The following is a 17,878-nucleotide window of genomic DNA, read 5'->3' as shown; positions in this document are numbered from 1 at the left end:
ACCCAGCCAAAGTGCAAGGCTGGAACAAGAACTCAAGTCAAGCTGTCTCCTCCCTCCTTCTGTTCTTGCTGGTCTTGGGCTGACAAATCCTTTTTCAGCTGGTAAACTCCCAGCTGAAATGTCATCACCTCAGGGAAGGCTGACCCATCACATTCTACTCACTGCAAAACCAATCACCCCTCCCACCTGGTGGTCCCACCCTGTAACATTCTTTTTGCACCTTTGCTGTACTGTTCTGTAAGAGTCAATTTCTTTTTTGAATTGGCCAATATACATTCATAGTAAGAAATTAAAATATAGGGCGCCTGGGTGGCTCAGTTGGTTAAGCGACTGCCTTCGGCTCAGGTCATGATCCTGGAGTCCCGGGATCGAGTCCTGCATCGGGCTCCCTGCTCGGCAGGGAGTCTGCTTCTCCCTCTGACCCTCCTCCCTCTCATGCTCTCTGTCTCTCATTCTCTCTGTCTCAAATAAATAAATAAAATCTTTAAAAAAAAAAAAAGAAATTAAAATATAAAAGAGGATCCAGGGAAAAGTGAGTTTCCTTCATGCACTTGACCCCAAGTTTCTCAGATTCTTTCCCCAGAAATAAACAGTCACTAGTTTTTCTTTTCTTCCAGATATTTTATGCTTAAAAAAACACACACACACACACACATATATATATTTTTACCCATATATATTTATATCAGTTATTCACTCCCCCCTTTTAAAACCCAAATAATAGCATAGTACATACATTGTTCAGCACCTTGCTCCCCCCCCTCCTTAATAATACAGTTCGGATATTCTTTGTATCTGTGCATTTAAATCCACTTCATTTTTTTAACCTCATGGGGTAGCTGTATCATGGTGCTTCTCATTCTGAGGAGATTGCTTTCTGTTCCCCTCCTCCTTCCCCCAGGGACATTTGGCAATGCCTGGAGACAATTTTGGTTATAACAACTGGAAGTTGTTACTAACATTTAATGGGTAGAGGCCAGGTATGCTGCTAAATACCCTTCAATATGCAGAGCATTCCCCCCCCAACAAGGCCCAAGATGCCAATGGTGCTGAGATTGAGAAACCTTGCTGTTTGACCAGCATTCCCTATGGATAGGCACTTAGGTGGCTTCTAATATTTTTATATATAGACCTCGCTGCAATGACAGTGGTATAAATTGGAGTTCTTCGTTGCAGATGGTATAATCCACTTTACTTTCGGCAGAGATTATGATAGGTGGTAACCAAATTTCTGATAGGGTCAAAGTCAAGCTTGAGTGCTTTCCAGCCGGGAACACATACCAGGCCAAAGGTCCAAAGACACCATAGAACTTTTCAAATAGAAATAAATTCCAGTGCTGTGCCTCATGCCATTGACATAAATTATACTAGGGATGTTATAACCTACATAAGAGCTACCTGTGAAGGGACAAAGGCTTGAGCTACTATGCTGGCCAAAATATCTGAACTTGCCACACATGGTTACTATCTCCAATCATGTGTGATGCATCTGCTTGACAAAATTGGACTGGAGATGATTTTTTTTTTTTAAGATTTTATTTATTTATTTGAGAGAGAGAGCAGAGCGGAGCAGAGGGGAAGGGGTGGAGGGAGAAGGAGAAGCAGGCTCCTGGCTGAGCAAGGAGCCCCATGAGGGGTTCAATCCCAGGACCCTAGGATCATGACCTGAGCTGAAGGCAGATGCTTAACGACTGAGCCACCCAGGCACCCTGGAGATGATTTTTTTTAAAGATTTTATTTCTATATTTGAGAGAGCAGAGGGAGAGGGAGAAACAGCTCCCTGCTAAGCAGGAGCCTGATGTAGGTAGGGCTACATCCCAGGACTCCGGGATCATGACCTGAGCTGAAGGCAGACGCTTAACCAACTGAGCCACCCAAGTGCCACTGGAGATGATTTTTTTTTAAGATTTATTTATTTTAGAGAGAGAAAGAGAGAGAGAACAAGTGGGAGGGACAGAGGAAGAGGGAGAGAGAAACCTAAGGAGACTCCACATTGAGTGCAGAGCCCGATGTGGGGCCCGATGTGGGGCTCGACGTGGGGCTCAATCTCACGACCCTGAGATCTCGACCTGAGCCAGAAGGGAGTCAGATGCTTAACCAACTGCACCACCCAGGCACCCCGGACTGGGGATGATTAAGAGACAGGCATGGAACTTGGGAGTGTCATGGCTGGACATACACATCAGGGAGTTGAAGGCATGTTGTGGATATGATTGCCTGGACCCCCTTTTTTTTTAATTTTAATTTTTTGAAGATTTTATTTATTTGAGAGAGAGAGCGAGTGAGAAAGGGAGAGAGCACAAGCAGGGGGGAGGAGCAAAGGGAGAGGGAGAAGCAAAGTCCAGGCTGAACAGGGAGCCCGACCTGGGGCTCCATCTCAGGAACCCCGGATCATGACCTGAGCCGAAGGCAGACACTTAACGGACTGAGCCACCTAGGTGCCCCTAGAGCCAGTTTCTAACCTGAAGTCCCCACTAGGGGGTCTGAGAGTATCATCCAGGGGGTAAGAGATTCAGACAGGAAAATATTACATTTTTATTTTTACTAACTGCCAATTGACATTTAGCATTTTCTCAATATGATGTCTGAAATATTAGGGAGTAAGGGAGACTACGATTAGCTGCAGGCACATGCCCCAGTGGCTTCCTGCTCCAGCTGACCCTTGCCCTAATGGAAAGTGGGCCTGGGGATGGCCAGAGCCTCCAATTTTCAAGAAAAGCGAGAAGTTTGGATTTTTGCTTTACTTTTAGTGTTGGCAAGTAGTTAAAAAAATTAAAAACAACATGTAGCCTACACAAAACCTGTCTGCAGGCTGCATTTCACACCATTTTTCACCTTGGGTCTCCAGGTGAGCAGAGGAAGAGAATACAGGGGAAGGAGACAGATGCATAGTGGGAAAGGTGGGAGGGGAGGGAGCAGGGATGTCAAGTAAGGAGACTTTAAGGAGGCGTGAGAGATCTCCATGTTATATGACTTCCCAGAGAAGTCATAATTTCAGACGGTTAACTCCCTGCCACTCTGCTCCATAGGTGCTCTCTCCCACCCATGCCTCTGCCCTTGCTTCGCCCTGTTATACCCTTTCTTCTCTCTGCTTGGTGAACTCCTTCTTATCCTGTAAGGCCTGGCTTCAATGTTACCACCCCTCCTTCCCCTTCTGTGGTTGTCCACCTGGTGGATGACTTGCTGTCCCAGCAGAGTTTCCAGAGTTCTTGATTCCTTGTTATAGCACCACATTTGATTCAAGTACACTCTGGGATCTGTGGGTCTTACCCACATCTCACCGGCTGGCTATAAGGTCCTGGGGTTCAGGGACTGGATCTTTTTCATCGTCCTCTCTCCAGGTCTGCCCCAGGCTTGGTACATATTATGCAGTGCTTGAGCCATGTTTGCTGAAGCATAGAAGTTAAAGAGCAGGAACTGTGAGCCAGGTGGGAACCTGGCTCTGCTACCTTCCGTACAGCTCTGGGCATAGCTTTGGACCCTTCTGTGTCTATTTGCTCATCTGTAAAATGTAATCCGCACATCAACCTTTTATTGTGAAAAGTAAGATTAAATTATACTCAAAGCATTCAGAACAGTGTTTGATACTTAGTAAGCCTTATCATAGTATTACACTATTATAAATATGTTATATGTATAAAATATACATAAAATTATCATTATTAAATATTAGTTACATCATTAAATTGCTTGTTTTGTACACTAATGTATCTTCAGTGCCCAGAACAGGGTCTGGAACACTGTAGGTGCTTAGTAAATATTTGCTGAATGAACGAATTAATGAGTCATGGACTTCCCTTTGTCTTACTCCAGAGTCACACTGTCCTTCCAATGGGGTACTTGACAAAGTGTTCAAGAACCAACAGGGCCTAAATCAGGAATTTTAGTAGAAGTTTGCGGGCAGGCCTAGGGCATAGTCCTCAATTGTTTCTCTAGGAAAAAGTGTCAAACCTACAAAGGAACTTCTGGAACCCAGGTCAAAGGTAATTTGAGAAGGAAAATCTGCATGGCAGGTGTAGCAGGAATAACTTCATTTGTCTTATTTAATACTTTAAAATTTCCTTCTCGGGGCGCCTGGGTGGCTCAGTCGGTTAAGCGACTGCCTTTGGCTCAGGTCATGATCCTGGAGTCCCGGGATCGAGTCCCGCATCCAGCTCCCTGCTCTGCGGGGAGCCTGCTTCTCCCTCTGACCCTCCTCCCTCTCATGCTCTCTGTCTCTCATTCTCTCTCTCTCAAATAAATAAATAAAAATCTTTAAAAAAAAAAATAAAATTTCCTTCTCTAGGTCAGGCTGATTAGAATGCAAGTTGCAAGTTAAATTTGAATTTCACTTTTTGTCCTTGTTCTCACAGGGAGTGAACAGGCTTCAGAACACTGCGAAGCGTTCATGTAACCAACAAAAACAGTGTTTTCCAGCCACACAGACCTGGACTGGAATCAGCCACTCTATAATCTGGATTGCACTTGGCCTTAGTCTCATGTTTCTTGTCTATAAAATGGAGATACCTTTATTTTCTTCACAAGATGGTGATGGGAAAGCAATCAATTATCCTTTTTTTTTTTCCTTAAAGATTTTATTTATTTATTTGAGAGAGAGAGAATGAGAGAGAGCACATGAGAGGGGGGAGGGTCAGAGGGAGAAGCAGACTCCCCGCCGAGCAGGGAGCCCGATGCAGGACTCGATCCCGGGACTCCAGGATCATGACCTGAGCCGAAGGCAGTCGCTTAACCAACTGAGCCACCCAGGCGCCCCCTTTTTTTTTTTAAAAAAGATTTTATTCATTTATTTGAGAGAGAGAGAGAGAGCACATGAGCAGGCACACAAACAGGGGAGAGGGGCAGAGGGAGAGGGAACCTCAAGCAGACTCTGGCTGAGTGAGGAGAAAATGCCGGGCTCTATCTCACCACCCTGAGATCACCACCTGAGTGGAAACCAAAAATGCAATGCTTAACCACTGAGCCACCCAGGTGCCCCTAAAGATTTTATTTTTGAGTACTCTCTACACCCAACATGGGGCTGGAACTCATAACCCCAAGATCAAGTCACACGCTCCACTGACTGAGCCAGCCAGGCTCCCGGATTGTACATTTTGAAACCACTTAAACTCTCTATAAATATCCGTCATTACTGGATCTCTACACTGGTTCTTTGGTAGGGCTGTAGGAAAATAAGAAGCTCCTTATCAGTAAGAGGAGTAAGGAGACCCCTAATCTAATCTCAACCCTCTCTGGGGTCCAGAGAGCCTGGATTTTCCAGGCCCAGCGCTAGTCGAAAGCAAAGCCGAGAGGGCTTGGTGGGCGATCAGTGCTGGACCAGATGAGGACCCAGGGGTCCGGGCTAAACTCCAGGTTTTCTTTTAGGTCAACCCTCACAATCCACAAATCCTGGTAGGGACTAAGGAAACGCAACCCCGAAAGCCGACGAAGTGGAAACCGAGACGCGGGGTTTGTGCTGTCGGGGGAGGAAAGTTTGAGCCAGAGAGGGAGGTTGCAGCCGGAGGGACCAAGCGTCTGGTGCAGAGGAAGGGCAGGGAGGTGCAGGGGCTTGCCATCCTGAGTGAAAGTGGGGCCCAGTGAAAGGGGCCAGCCAGAAGAATTTCGGTTCCCGCCCTGCGACTCCCGGCTTTGACTACAGTTGCGTCCGCAGACGCCCTGGGCCCCTCGCTCCGCCCCCGGAGGGTAATCAGACTGTACCATACCTTTATAGCGGTGGAGGTGAATCGTGGGCTAGTCCTGCAGGGCGAGTCAGAGTGCTTTGCCAAAAAAATAGGATTACACATGTTACTTCGAAGGTTATTAGTTAATATGCTTCCCCTCTGTCTGTTAGGATCCTCTATAATCCCTGAAGAGTTGTGGGAGTCCGGCCATGCTCCCCCCCTTTCCTTTCCACATTTGGTGCATTCCTCCGCGGTGCGTAGGCGGGGAGGCGTACATAAACCTCGACGCAGGAGGCGGGGCTGCTCAGTCCTCGAGGCGTCGGTGCTCCGTGGTGTTGGGATCTTGTTGCTTGTCGGCCTGTGCGCGCGTGCGCGGACATGGCCTCAAACGGTATGTAAGGGCGCGAGGCGGCGGTGGCGTGGCGGCCTGGGGCTTCGTTCCCTCCCAGCTGGGTTTTTGTTTTTCGGTGGGAGCTGGGCGGCGATCGCGTGTAGGGTCTTCTCTCACCACTGTGGCGGGAAGCAGCGAGAGGGGTGGAAGGGGGGAGGCGCATGTCGCCATTTTGTTTCGCTCCTCTGGCGCCTTTCGCCGGGTAGGGGGATCTTGCCTTCGCAGCCCCTTTACTTGAGAGGAGATTTAAGAGGGACGCTTCTTGGTGATTTGAAACGTGAGACACAGATGGAAATGCTCGATCCCGAAGGCTTTTTTCCCCTCGTTCCCGGCCGCGAGCTCGGGCCCGCTTTGTCGCAGTGCTGCATCCGGGCACTCGGTGCGCGCACGCGCTCTGCTGGCCCCTCCCCCCTTTCTCGCGGCGCGAACCCCCTCCCGCCTCGTGTTAGCCCTGTTTTTTTGTCGCGATACCCTCCGCTGGAGACTCCGCGGCGCGCGTCCGGTGTGGGCCTCGCCCCCGGGGTCCCTCGGGAAGGGGCGGGACCGCCTGGTTCCCGCCTTGGTTGCCACGCGGCCGGGGGCGGAGGCTCGGGATCGGGGCCGTGCGCCCGCTTAACGGTTTGGGGGAGGCCCTAAGGGGTCGTCTAACGGACTTGGGACCGGGCCCGAGGGTTTTCCCGCCTAAATTTCCGCTTTCTGAGGTGGGAACCGAAAGGAACGGCCACCCGAGGCCACACCCTCTCCCGGTCCTTTGCCCTTTTCCTGCGGGGGAAGCGCCTCGTTTCCTGTACTGAGGAGATGAGTTGATCTGACTGGTGCGCCTTCAGTGGGGCGATTTAAAAGCGCTTTCGCTACCTTTGCTTTGCCAAGACTCCCCACGGCCCCGGGGAAGGCAAGGTAGATGAGAAAACGGAGTCATTTGGAGCCACGGGGCTCGGGACTTGAGTACCAGTTGATTGGCCTCCCAAGGCGAACTCTCTGACGATCCCTGTCATTTGGGTTCAGAGAGTTCTCTTGGTTACCTGGCTTTGCACTAAAAGCCCATTTTGCCATTCTCCGAGATGGGGCAAAGGGTGAAGAATGCCCTCATTTGAGACGCATCTGTTCTTCGGGCCTTGCTTGATAGAGTGGAGGCCACATCCCCATCATTGCTGCCTCCAGCTTGCATTAAAATGTCCCACTTAAGTAAGTTTGTGACTTTAGCTTGACTGTTGGTGATACCTTCCTACAGAGTGGGTAAATGTGTAGATTTGTGCAGTTGCTGACATCATTGAGTTTGCAGAAAATGTAGTTTTCCACCAAGATTCCAGTGTTTTTTTCCAGTAGTACAACTTAATCGGGTGTCTGTAAAAGTTCGGTTTTTATTTCATTGTAAGAAAACTTGATTATGATTTGCCAGCTTGTCCTTCCTTTCACAAGGGAATTTCTGCCTTTGTTGCAACATAGTTGATACTATCTGGAGGCCCCAGGGCTTGAGTTAAGAAATTTAATTCTATTCTACTCTCAGGGATGGCTGAAGGTAATGTAATTGTATTTTCTTTTGCAGACTACACCCAACAAGCAACCCAAAGGTGAGTTGTCATTTCAGGGCTTTCCGTTTGTAGAGTGGCAAGGGGTGGCTAAGGTATCTTTTCCTGATTGCACGATTTTTTTTCCAGCTATGGGGCCTACCCCACCCAGCCTGGGCAGGGCTATTCCCAGCAGAGCAATCAGCCCTATGGACAGCAGAGTTACAGTGGTTACGGCCAGTCAGCAGACACTTCAGGCTATGGCCAGAGCAGCTATGGTTCTTCTTACGGACAGACCCAGAACAGTGAGTCTCTTTTATTGGGTAACCCCGCCTCTTCCTGCTCTTTTTGAATGTAGCTTTTCTTAATCTTAAGCAGTGCTGAAATGTTGAAACTTTCTTGTCCTTTAATTAGTTTGTAACCCTTAAAACTTTGTGGAGTCTGAATCTTTTCAAACAAATACTTAATTGGCTTGTAATTCTGGTTCTTTTTATTTTTGACTTTTTATCTTTCTGTTCTTGCTCTCCTTTTCTCCATTTCCCCTCAGCATGACAATGAAATGTGGGGGAAGAGTATTTCCTAAAGGGCGAGTTTTAGGCTTCTCATAGAGGGAGGGGATGATTTGCTTTAAGATGTTTGTGTATATCATGATGATACACAAGGGGTGGAATTTGCCCTGAGATCTTGATATGTAAATAATGTGGGTTGTCCTATTTGTACTACACACCCATGAGCAGGTTAAAATGCTGTTAATGAGTAAGATTCTCTTGGGTTATGAGTTATGATTAGTAGTGGTCCTGGAGACTGGCTTTGGGATAGGTTGGGTGAGATTGGCACTCCGAAGTTGGTACAAGTTAGAGTATTAGCCTTAGGCTGGAAGGGGAAGGGCATCTTTGACCAAGATTTAAAAGATTTCCAAGCAGCTTTGATTTTTCAAGTACGGGTAGCATTAGGTAGTACATAATGTTTTCAACCTGTTCTCTGCCTTTTTTTCTTCATAGTCTTTGTGATTTCTTTCCTTTTCCTTCTAGCAGGCTATGGCACTCAGTCAGGTCCCCAGGGATATGGCTCAACCGGTGGCTATGGCGGTAGCCAGAGTTCTCAGTCATCTTATGGGCAACAGTCCTCTTATCCTGGCTATGGCCAGCAGCCAGCTCCTAGCAGCACCTCGGGAAGGTAAGGAGTTTGGGGGGGAGGCCTGGAATATGATTAGGGCTGAATTGATGAGGAATGATGTGATCAGCAACAGGGGTAATTAGGAGTAATGGTGGGGGGAGGGGGCAGGAGTCTGAAATGGGGGTTGGGTACAGAGAATGGGATGTGCCAAACACGAAGTTTTAGACCTGCTGGCATTATGATTCTGTTTTTGTTTTTTCTTTTTCTTTTTCCTTAGTTATGGTAGTGCTTCTCAGAGCAGCGGCTACGGGCAGCCCCAGAGTGGGGGCTATGGCCAGCAGTCGACCTATAGTGGACAGCAGCAAGGCTATGGACAGCAGCAAAGCTCCTATAATCCCCCTCAAGGCTACGGACAGCAGAACCAGTACAACAGTAGCAGTGGAGGTGGTGGCGGAGGGGGTGGTGGAGGTGAGGGGTCTTCAGCTGTGTCTCACCCCTGTTTTCTGTAGAGGTTTATATACACTGCTTGGCCCCTTGCCCTAAAAGGTTCTTAAAAATTTTGCTTTCTTGTTTCTTAGCTGTCTTTATTTTCATTGTCTTTTCTCTTTTGGCACTGTTTAATGCCATGTGCGTTTTCTCTTTAAAGAATCCTTTCTCTCCTGACAGGTAACTATGGCCAAGATCAGTCCTCCATGAGTGGTGGTGGCGGCGGTTATGGCAATCAGGACCAGAGTGGTGGAGGCGGTGGCTACGGGGGAGGCCAGCAGGACCGTGGGGGCCGCGGCCGGGGCGGTGGCGGTGGTTACAACCGCAGCAGCGGTGGCTATGAACCCAGAGGTCGTGGAGGTGGCCGTGGAGGCAGAGGCGGCATGGGGTAGGTGTTCTTGTGAGCTAGGGAGTAACATCAGTGGGGAGTGTGGAGGGTTGCATGAATTTCCCTTGAAGCTCAGTTTCTTAGTGCATGGTTAGTTCTAGGAGGGCTTGGAGTTGGGGGTATTGATGGTTTCTTTGTACATCCCCATTTTTTTTTGTGAGAATTTGGGAGCCTGAACTTTCACCCACACCTCTGAATAGAGATTTGAGTACTGACACTTGTATTTCCAAAGAAAAAGGAAAAAATACATAGGTGTATATGGACTGGGAGTCATTGATATCCTAGGCAAGAAACATGGAAGTAAAGTCTTCTTTCTGTGCAAGGAAAACCGATGATCCCACTCCTGGTAATAGGGAAACTTGTTACATGTATTCCCATGTGTCCTCTAAAGGAGTTGTTAATGCTTAACCTGATGACTTCAGCTTCCAGGAGTTGTCTACTCTTCCCGTATTCTGTAGTCATTTGAATCCATGAGCTTGATTTGCAGTAATTTGACTGGCAGTAATGATTTTGTGTGTGACTTGGTTTATGGGGCTGTCTGAAGTGTGCAGACCTTTTGGACAAAATACGCTTGACAGTGGTATCCGATCTATTTGCTCCACTGTCCCCCTCCCCTGGTTACTTGTCCAGCTGGACCTTCTCTTTCTTCCCCTTCCCGCTGTAGTTGATTTGAAGTAAAACCTTAGATTTGATGTTAAAGCATTGGTCAAATCTGTTGGTAAATATGATTTGAAGGACCCTCCTCTGTCTCCCTTTGAAAAGGGGAGGAATGTCAGTGTGTTACTCCTTTTTGGGAAAAAGTAGGTTTTTTAAATGAGAGTTTGTGTATGGTAAGTATTCAGAGGTGGGTGGGGGCAATCTCAAAATCTGTACAAAAATAAGGAAAACTCTGTTGTGTGCGTGTGTTTAATGCAAAACTTTAAAAAGAAAAACAACTGTTATGTGACTGTTAACTTGCTCTGCATTTTATGTGCCACAGGTATGAAAGGTGACATTGCAAAATACTCCGCTCTTCTCGCAGTGTAGAAGGGGTGACCCCGGGGGTGGAGGGAGATCAAAAACAGCTCAGTAGTTAGGATAGGGCTTAGCTAAGTTTGTCTTGCTTTAAGGGGAAATTGCCTTTGGTTTTGACTTTTTATGGAATGGGGTTGGGTCTGCTTGCTGCTTTCAAAGCAAAAATCACAAAAGTGTGTTCAGGGCTACCCCAGCCTGGTGTGAAATGTCTTCTGGGTGAATTCGGGGTAGGGTTTTTAAACCAACTACTGGGTTGTCCACCACTCGCAACAAGAGGAAAAAACACCTGCTACATCGGAAGAACGACCAAGGAAAATGGGTCATTTTTTTTTCCAGAGGAAATAGATACATAACCTCTTAAAAGCAAAATTCTTAAAAACTGTGTCTGAGAAATTGCACACGTGTGTGTGACACGCTCAAAGGTCAGACAAGGGGTGGTCAGGAAGGGGAATGTATTTTAGTAGCCACTTGTATCTTTTTCCCAAAACCCCTACCCATGTTTGGGGACTGTTAAACAAAACCAAAAAACGCCCTTTTGTAGCCGTTGGAAGCTTCATGTCCTTTCTTCTAACTTGTCTTCTCCAGCGGAAGTGACCGTGGTGGCTTCAATAAATTCGGTGGTAAGTGAACAGAGTTTCCAAAACTCCCAACTCCCAGCAATGCTTTGTCTGATTGTTCATTTGCAGATGTCTTAGCGTGTCTTAAGTGTCAAAGGTTTTGGAGTGTCCAGAACCACCTCCAGAAAGGGGTGGGGTAGAATTCCACCTGCTGCCAGATGCGTGCTAACCTGGAGGCAGGCGGGGTAAGACTCCGCAGTCGTCTGGTGCCAAGTTGGTTTGACCCAGGTCAATAAGAGGTGTTTAGCAGGCCTCTGACAGGAGTGTTGCCACCCCTGGCACTTAGTGATGACCATTGTGAGAAACTGGAGAGTGTGTGCTGGAACACGTGGTGCCAACTTGGCTTTAGGATCCTTTTGATCATTGTGTCCAAGGCTAGTGTGTGTGTGTGTGTGTGTGTGTGTGTGTGTGTAACAACCTCCAAATGTTTTAATTCTGGAAGGGGGATGTGAAATGCTGCCCTGCCCTGAGGATGGTGAAGTTGGTATATATTTATATATTAAATGCTGAATGGTGTCAATGCAATTCTACATCTATGTACTTAAACTCAACTCAGATGGGCAAATAGAAACTAGCTCTGGGAAGGAAGGTGTGGACTACTACAAGAAAGGTTGGGAGCATGTGTGGCTCATGGGAAATAACCAGGTCTTAACAGCACAAACTGAATTCATGGAAAAATGGCAAATTTGAGAAGTCTCCCAGTAAGCTGGAACTTTTCTGGTTTGGTTAACTAACAAAAAGGTTTCTTGATTTGTCTCAACATTTAAAGCCAAAGGTTCGGGTTCATGATTTAGGTGTCATTGAGTGTGGGTACAATATATATGGTGAATTCAGAGAAACTTTGGTCAAAGATGGTCTCTGGAAAAAAAATAGAGGCTACATTATGGAAATAAGATTTCTGGTCTGTTCCCTGGGACATGCTTTAAAAATAACAATAGTTATTATGTATGTTTTTTTATTTATGTGGTTGGGGAAACAACATGGTTTTAAGAATGGTTTGTAAAGATGAAATTAAAAATTGTTCCACAAGGGATAAGTGTCTTTGGTGTTAAAGTTTGGAGAAACTGGATGGATGCATATCACATTGCTGGTGGTGAGCCCATTTCTCTCTGGGGTGAGAGAATAGGGCCAAGCTATGAGTTGGTTTTGTTAACTGCAATGGGTCTCCCTCCTGACCCCCCTCCCCCCCCAGTCTGTGCTGAGGACATTTCCCAGCCTGAGCTGGGGGCGGCAGAATTTTCTGAAGTGTGGAGTTGTCCCTGTGGGGACTCAGGTTACATACAGATCTTAAGAAAAGGGGCCTGTGTCTTCCCCAGCCCTGTCTAGGATTTACTCTGGGCAGGCAACCCAGGACAGGGTTTGGATGAGGCTGTGAGCACTTACCTGATAATTTTGCAAGAGTTTGGATTGGTGTTAAATTTTTTCCTTGTTTGTCTCTCCCTGTTGACTAACAGTTCTCTTTCCTTGTTTGTTTTTTTTTTTTTTCATGTCACTTAAGGCCCTCGGGACCAGGGATCACGTCATGACTCTGGTGAGTCCACAGCTGGCATGAAAGAATGGCTAATGTGGTATTGGGATTTTTCTTGGCTGTTCTTTGACACTTCAGGGATCTGAAAAAGAGTAGAACTAGAGGGGCGCCTGGGTGGCTCAGTTGTTAAACGTCTGCCTTCTGCTCAGGTCATGATTTCAGGTCCTGGAGTCAGCCCTGCATTGAGCTCCCTGCTCCGGGGGAAGCCTGCTTAGCTCCCCATTTCTGTGTTTTTGCATCTGTGCGCACACGCGCGCGCTCTCTCTCTGTCAAACAAATACAGTCTTTAAGAAAAAAAGAGGGGCACCTGGGTGACTCAGTCAAGCATCTGCCTTCGGCTCAGGTCATGATCCTGGGGTCCTGGGATGGAGCCCAGCCTCAAGCTCTCTGCTCAGCGGGGAGTCTGCTTCTCCCTTGCCCTCTATGTGCTGCTCCCCTTGCTTGTGCTCTTTCTCTGTCAGAGTGAATAAATAAAATCTTAAAAAAAAAAAAAGCAAGGGTAGAGAAGAAGGAAAATGAAGGAAAGGGAGTTTAGGTGTAGTTATAATTAGCAATGATCTGGAAATTATCTCCTCAGTGGTTTCTTTACCGAGCAACTTAGTAGGTCTGGGAGCATTCTGATAAGCTGCAGTTCTAACAAATCCGAGGAGATGGTGATATATTTCTGTGTAGACATGTTCTGGTACTGCTGATTTAAAGCAGTGGATTTTAAAAATGGGGATCATGACCAAATTAGTAAACGCAAGAGACCCATAAAGGGAAGGATTTAAGTCTCTCTTGGTTGTGTGTTGGGTTTGAGTGTAAAAAAGGTTTCTTACCTTGGGTCTTCAGTTGAAAATTGACACACACTGCTGTACTGTGATCTTCGGCAATGAACTCCTGAGCCCTGGTTTCTTTTATGGATAGTAACACATTTCAAAGGGATTTTTTTTCTTTGAAAGTTTAACATCCAGTATTGTTTTACCTTCGCTGGTTTTCTTCAAATTCACTTTTTTGTTGTTCAAGCAGAACAGGATAATTCAGACAACAACACCATCTTCGTGCAAGGCTTGGGCGAAAATGTTACAATTGAGTCTGTGGCTGATTACTTCAAGCAGATTGGTATTATTAAGGTACTGTGGAACATAGTGGGTGCTTGCTTTTGTGTCAGTGCTGCAGGCCTTTGGATTTCATACATTAGTAAAAGTAAAATGGTTGTCAGCTTAATCTGTTGAGGAAAGAACATTAGATGTTGCTATTTTCTAAAGGAAAGCACATCTTCACACAGAAAGGCACAGTTGATAAGGAAGGGAGTGTCCTAAGCTTTTGAATTTGTAGCTTATATTCTTTAGTTTTATGGGTCAACATTGAAGTGAGAGATCATTGTAATGATTTTAATTCAAGTTATACGTGAGATAGGAAACAGTAATTGGGAAGAGAGGAGCTGAAGTATGGTTATGATAAACCTCAGGTTTTTGAGAAGGAAGGTGGAAGGTGGGTAGTGCTATCTTGTAAGACTCACGTTATCTTGTGTTGCTTTTTTCAGACAAATAAGAAAACAGGACAGCCCATGATTAATCTGTACACAGACAGGGAAACGGGCAAGCTGAAGGGAGAGGCAACAGTGTCGTTTGATGACCCACCTTCTGCTAAAGCAGCTATTGACTGGTTTGATGGTACGTATGAGGAGGCTGGTGTGGGGTGGGTGGGATAGGGCAACTAGCCTTGGGAAACAGGTTACATTTTGAAGGTTCCTTCTACGTCTTCCAACACTTTTTATCTGCTACTTTAGTGTATACACTTGACCATTTCACAACACGGGGGTTTAGGGCTGCCCGACCCCTGTGTAGTTACAAATCTGCATATAACTTGACTTCCCCAAAAGTCATTTGCCTACTTTGGACTGGAAGCCTTACTGATAAGTCGATAAACACATATTTTGTATATTGAATGTTACTAAGACAATGTTATTAAGACAAGACATTTTTAAGAAAACTCACTTAATGTACTGTGTTGTATTGAAAAAATCTGCATGTAAGTTCTAACCCGTGTTCAAGGGTAAACTGTTGTCTTTGGCTTATATGTCTTCTGATTACAAACTTTTTCAGGAAGGTGTAGAGTCTCCTCTTGATCGTACCAAACTTGTTTTTGGATCCACAACTCTTAATAGAAGGTCTCTCTATATCTTCTTTATTGCATTAGGTAAAGAATTTTCTGGGAATCCCATCAAGGTCTCATTTGCTACTCGGCGAGCAGACTTCAATAGGGGCGGTGGCAATGGTCGTGGAGGCCGAGGGCGAGGAGGTGAGGAGCTACTTCCTGCTGCTGGTATAAAGAGGTGATGGGTAGAGTAAGGACAGGGAGAGGATGGTCAAGGCTTGTGTAAGAAAAGGTTAGGTTAGGCTGATCACACTTGTAAGGGGAGCAGACCCATATTTCTGTCTTCACTAGGACCCATGGGCCGTGGAGGCTACGGAGGTGGTGGCAGTGGTGGCGGTGGCCGGGGAGGATTCCCCAGTGGAGGAGGTGGTGGCGGCGGCCAGCAGCGAGCTGGTGACTGGAAGTGTCCTAATCCGTGAGTGAAACTTTTTCTTTAGTCCTCTAAATGTGTGCTGTTTGATACAATGGCAGAGTTGGGAGGTTTTCTAGACAGATGTCAAGGTCACACTGATGGGGACAGATTTGGCTGAGGGCTTACCTGATTAAGGTTGTTACAGTGGGAAAGATAACTAGACTGGGTTCAAAAATCTGTAGTTTTTGTTCCTGGTTCTGCTCCTGAGAAGCCTCTTCTTGCCTTTCTGAGGCCCCCGTTTTCCTCACTGTTACCTTTAAGGTCACTGGAATCTTTTCCTACTTCTTGGTCTTGTTTACTCCCACCCTTCCAAACTAATTTTCTTTTTTTTTCTTAGTATATGTGAGAACATGAACTTCTCTTGGAGGAATGAATGCAACCAGTGTAAGGCCCCTAAACCAGATGGCCCAGGAGGGGGACCAGGAGGTTCTCATATGGGTAAGAAGGGACAGAGGTGGTAATAAGGAGTTGGGATCACAAAGCCCCCCCCCCTTTTAATATTTTACTTATTTATTATAGGTGGGGGAGGGAGGAAGGGGCAGGGACAAGCTGACTCCACACTTGGTGTCCATGATCAGTGTGGAGCTCGAAGCAGGGCTCCATCTCACAACCCTACCTGACCTGAGCCGAAACCAAGAATCAGCTGGTTTAACTGACTGAGCCACCCAGGTGCCCCAGAAAGCCCTTAATTTTAAGCAGGGAGGTTAAAGGGAAGGTAGGGATTTGGGGGGTATATGATCTATCATATTTCTTTTGCCCTAGGGGGTAACTATGGAGATGATCGTCGTGGTGGCAGAGGAGGCTATGATCGGGGCGGCTACCGAGGCCGAGGCGGGGACCGTGGGGGCTTCCGAGGGGGCCGGGGTGGTGGGGACAGAGGTGGCTTTGGCCCTGGCAAGATGGACTCCAGGTAAGAGTCTTAAATTGAAATAACATTTTGAGGGCTTGATTGGAAAGCTGAGATTATAACCATAGTGTGGGGTATGGAAGGAGGGTGGGAGGATTATCTTGAAGAACTAATCTGTAGATCCACATTTACATTCTATCCTTATGAAGATGAGACCTTTCTTGGGGTTGGGTTAGCAGGGGAAGATAGGATTTTGGGGGTTGGGTGGGCGGAGAGGTTGGCAACTCAGACCTAATAGATCCTCTCTTTTGCAGGGGTGAGCACAGACAGGATCGCAGGGAGAGGCCGTATTAGCTTGGCTCCTGAGGTTCTGCAGCAGCTTTTCTTCTTGTACCCAGTGTTACCCTCATTATTTTGTAACCTTTCAACTCCTGATCACCCACGGGTTTTTTGTGTCGGACTATGTAATTGTAACCATACCTCTGGTTCCCATTAAAAACCATCGTTTTAGGTAAATTTTTTTCCTCTTCCCCCTCTTCACTCCACTGGAGGATTGATATCTGGGTCAGGAATGTGGGGAGTTTTTTTCTTTCAGATCATCCTGCCTAGCAGGAACTGGAATAATTTGTTCCTGCTTAGCAGGAACTGGAATAAAGTGTTTGATACTTGGTCCAGGGGAGAAAAAGTCAAGTGGCATCTTTGAAAGTAGAGATTAAAACTTTTCTGTCATGGCAAAAATTGGATGTATGAATGGGGTAAGTGAAGAACATGTGGTGTCATGACTGTGGCCCCAAATATGTTCAACTATGTGCGAGTTTGTTTTTTACCACGTTTATTTACATGCTGGTCTTAGTTTATTATTCTATCAGTTTTACCCTTTTTAAGATTCTTGGCTCTTTTGACACTTCTCTAAGGGTGGGGCTCAAATAAATTAGACTGGGTTTTGGGGCAGTTTTCAGATTGGCCAGCACATAGCTAGCCAAAGCGGGTCTTTGGGACCTTTAGGAAGGAGTGTGTACCTATTTCATGGCAGAGGTTCTTTGGCCTCACTCATTCACTTTAAAGGCAGAAGATGGAGTGCATGGGTTATTTGGCTCTCAGAATCAGAAAATGGTAGAGCCAAGATTGAAGCCTAGTCTTAGGACTTAATTTTCATTTCTTAGCATTTTCATTCTGAAAAGTTTTTTGTTTTTTTTTTTTTTTAAGATTTTATTTATTTATTTGACAGAGAGACCGCGGGAGAGGGAACACAAGCAGGGGGAGTTGGGGAGGGAGAAGCAGGCTTCCCGCGGAGCAGGGAGCCCGATGCGGGGCTTGATCCCAGGACCCTGGGATCATGACCTGAGCGGAAGGCAGCTGCTAAGGACTGAGCCACCCAGGCGTCCCTGAAATCATTGTTCTTAAGGGGACAAACTTCTATCCCAAAACCTTCGTTTGCTTAGGTCTTAACGAGGGTGCTAAGTTTGAGGGAAGAGGGTTGGGAATGAGTTGATGGTAAGAAGAGGGAAAGTTTGCTGGGAAAGGAAGGTAGAGATAGCTCCTTATATTTCAAAGTGAGTGCCCCTCCGCCTGTTTTCCTGAAGGTGGGGCTTGGGTAGATAGGTGCTATAAGGAGACAGTGTGTCATTTTCATATCCTGCCTTGACTTGGGGCTGAGGTCGTGGTATTTTGAGATTTTAGGCCGGAGCCTTAATTGGTGGTGGATAGCCCTCCATTTTCAAAGGAGGGTGTTGGGAGATAGAGAAAGGGTAGGGCCAATGAGTTAAAACGTTAGT

At 46.5% G+C, this 17,878-nt stretch overlaps 1 protein-coding gene across 3 annotated transcripts; it reads left to right on the top strand.

The window, feature by feature from the left end:
* The first annotated feature begins 5,940 nt into the window (after nt 1-5,940).
* Nucleotides 5,941-16,619, top strand: FUS (FUS RNA binding protein). Of its 3 annotated transcripts, none has more exons than XM_034988805.1 (15): nt 5,941-6,048; nt 7,595-7,619; nt 7,707-7,861; nt 8,591-8,732; nt 8,950-9,140; nt 9,339-9,546; nt 11,146-11,180; nt 12,676-12,708; nt 13,714-13,817; nt 14,231-14,360; nt 14,887-14,988; nt 15,136-15,259; nt 15,594-15,694; nt 16,019-16,166; nt 16,418-16,619. In XM_034988805.1, the coding sequence occupies exons 1-15, from the start codon at nt 6,036-6,038 to the stop codon at nt 16,455-16,457; spliced, it is 1,551 nt and encodes a 516-aa protein (XP_034844696.1). In that variant the 5' UTR covers nt 5,941-6,035; the 3' UTR covers nt 16,458-16,619. The 3 variants fall into 3 exon arrangements, with proteins under 3 accessions (XP_034844696.1, XP_034844697.1, XP_034844695.1); XM_034988806.1 differs by having other exon boundaries at nt 8,588-8,732; nt 8,950-9,116; XM_034988804.1 differs by having other exon boundaries at nt 8,588-8,732.
* The last annotated feature ends 1,259 nt before the right edge of the window (nt 16,620-17,878 follow it).

This window comes from Mirounga leonina, unplaced genomic scaffold (assembly GCF_011800145.1).
Source record: "Mirounga leonina isolate KUSES-001 unplaced genomic scaffold, KU_Mleo_1.0 Mir_454, whole genome shotgun sequence".
NCBI lineage: Eukaryota > Metazoa > Chordata > Mammalia > Carnivora > Phocidae > Mirounga > Mirounga leonina.
The sequence above is the reverse complement of the archived record's forward strand: the minus strand, read 5'-3'. Positions and strand labels throughout refer to the sequence as shown.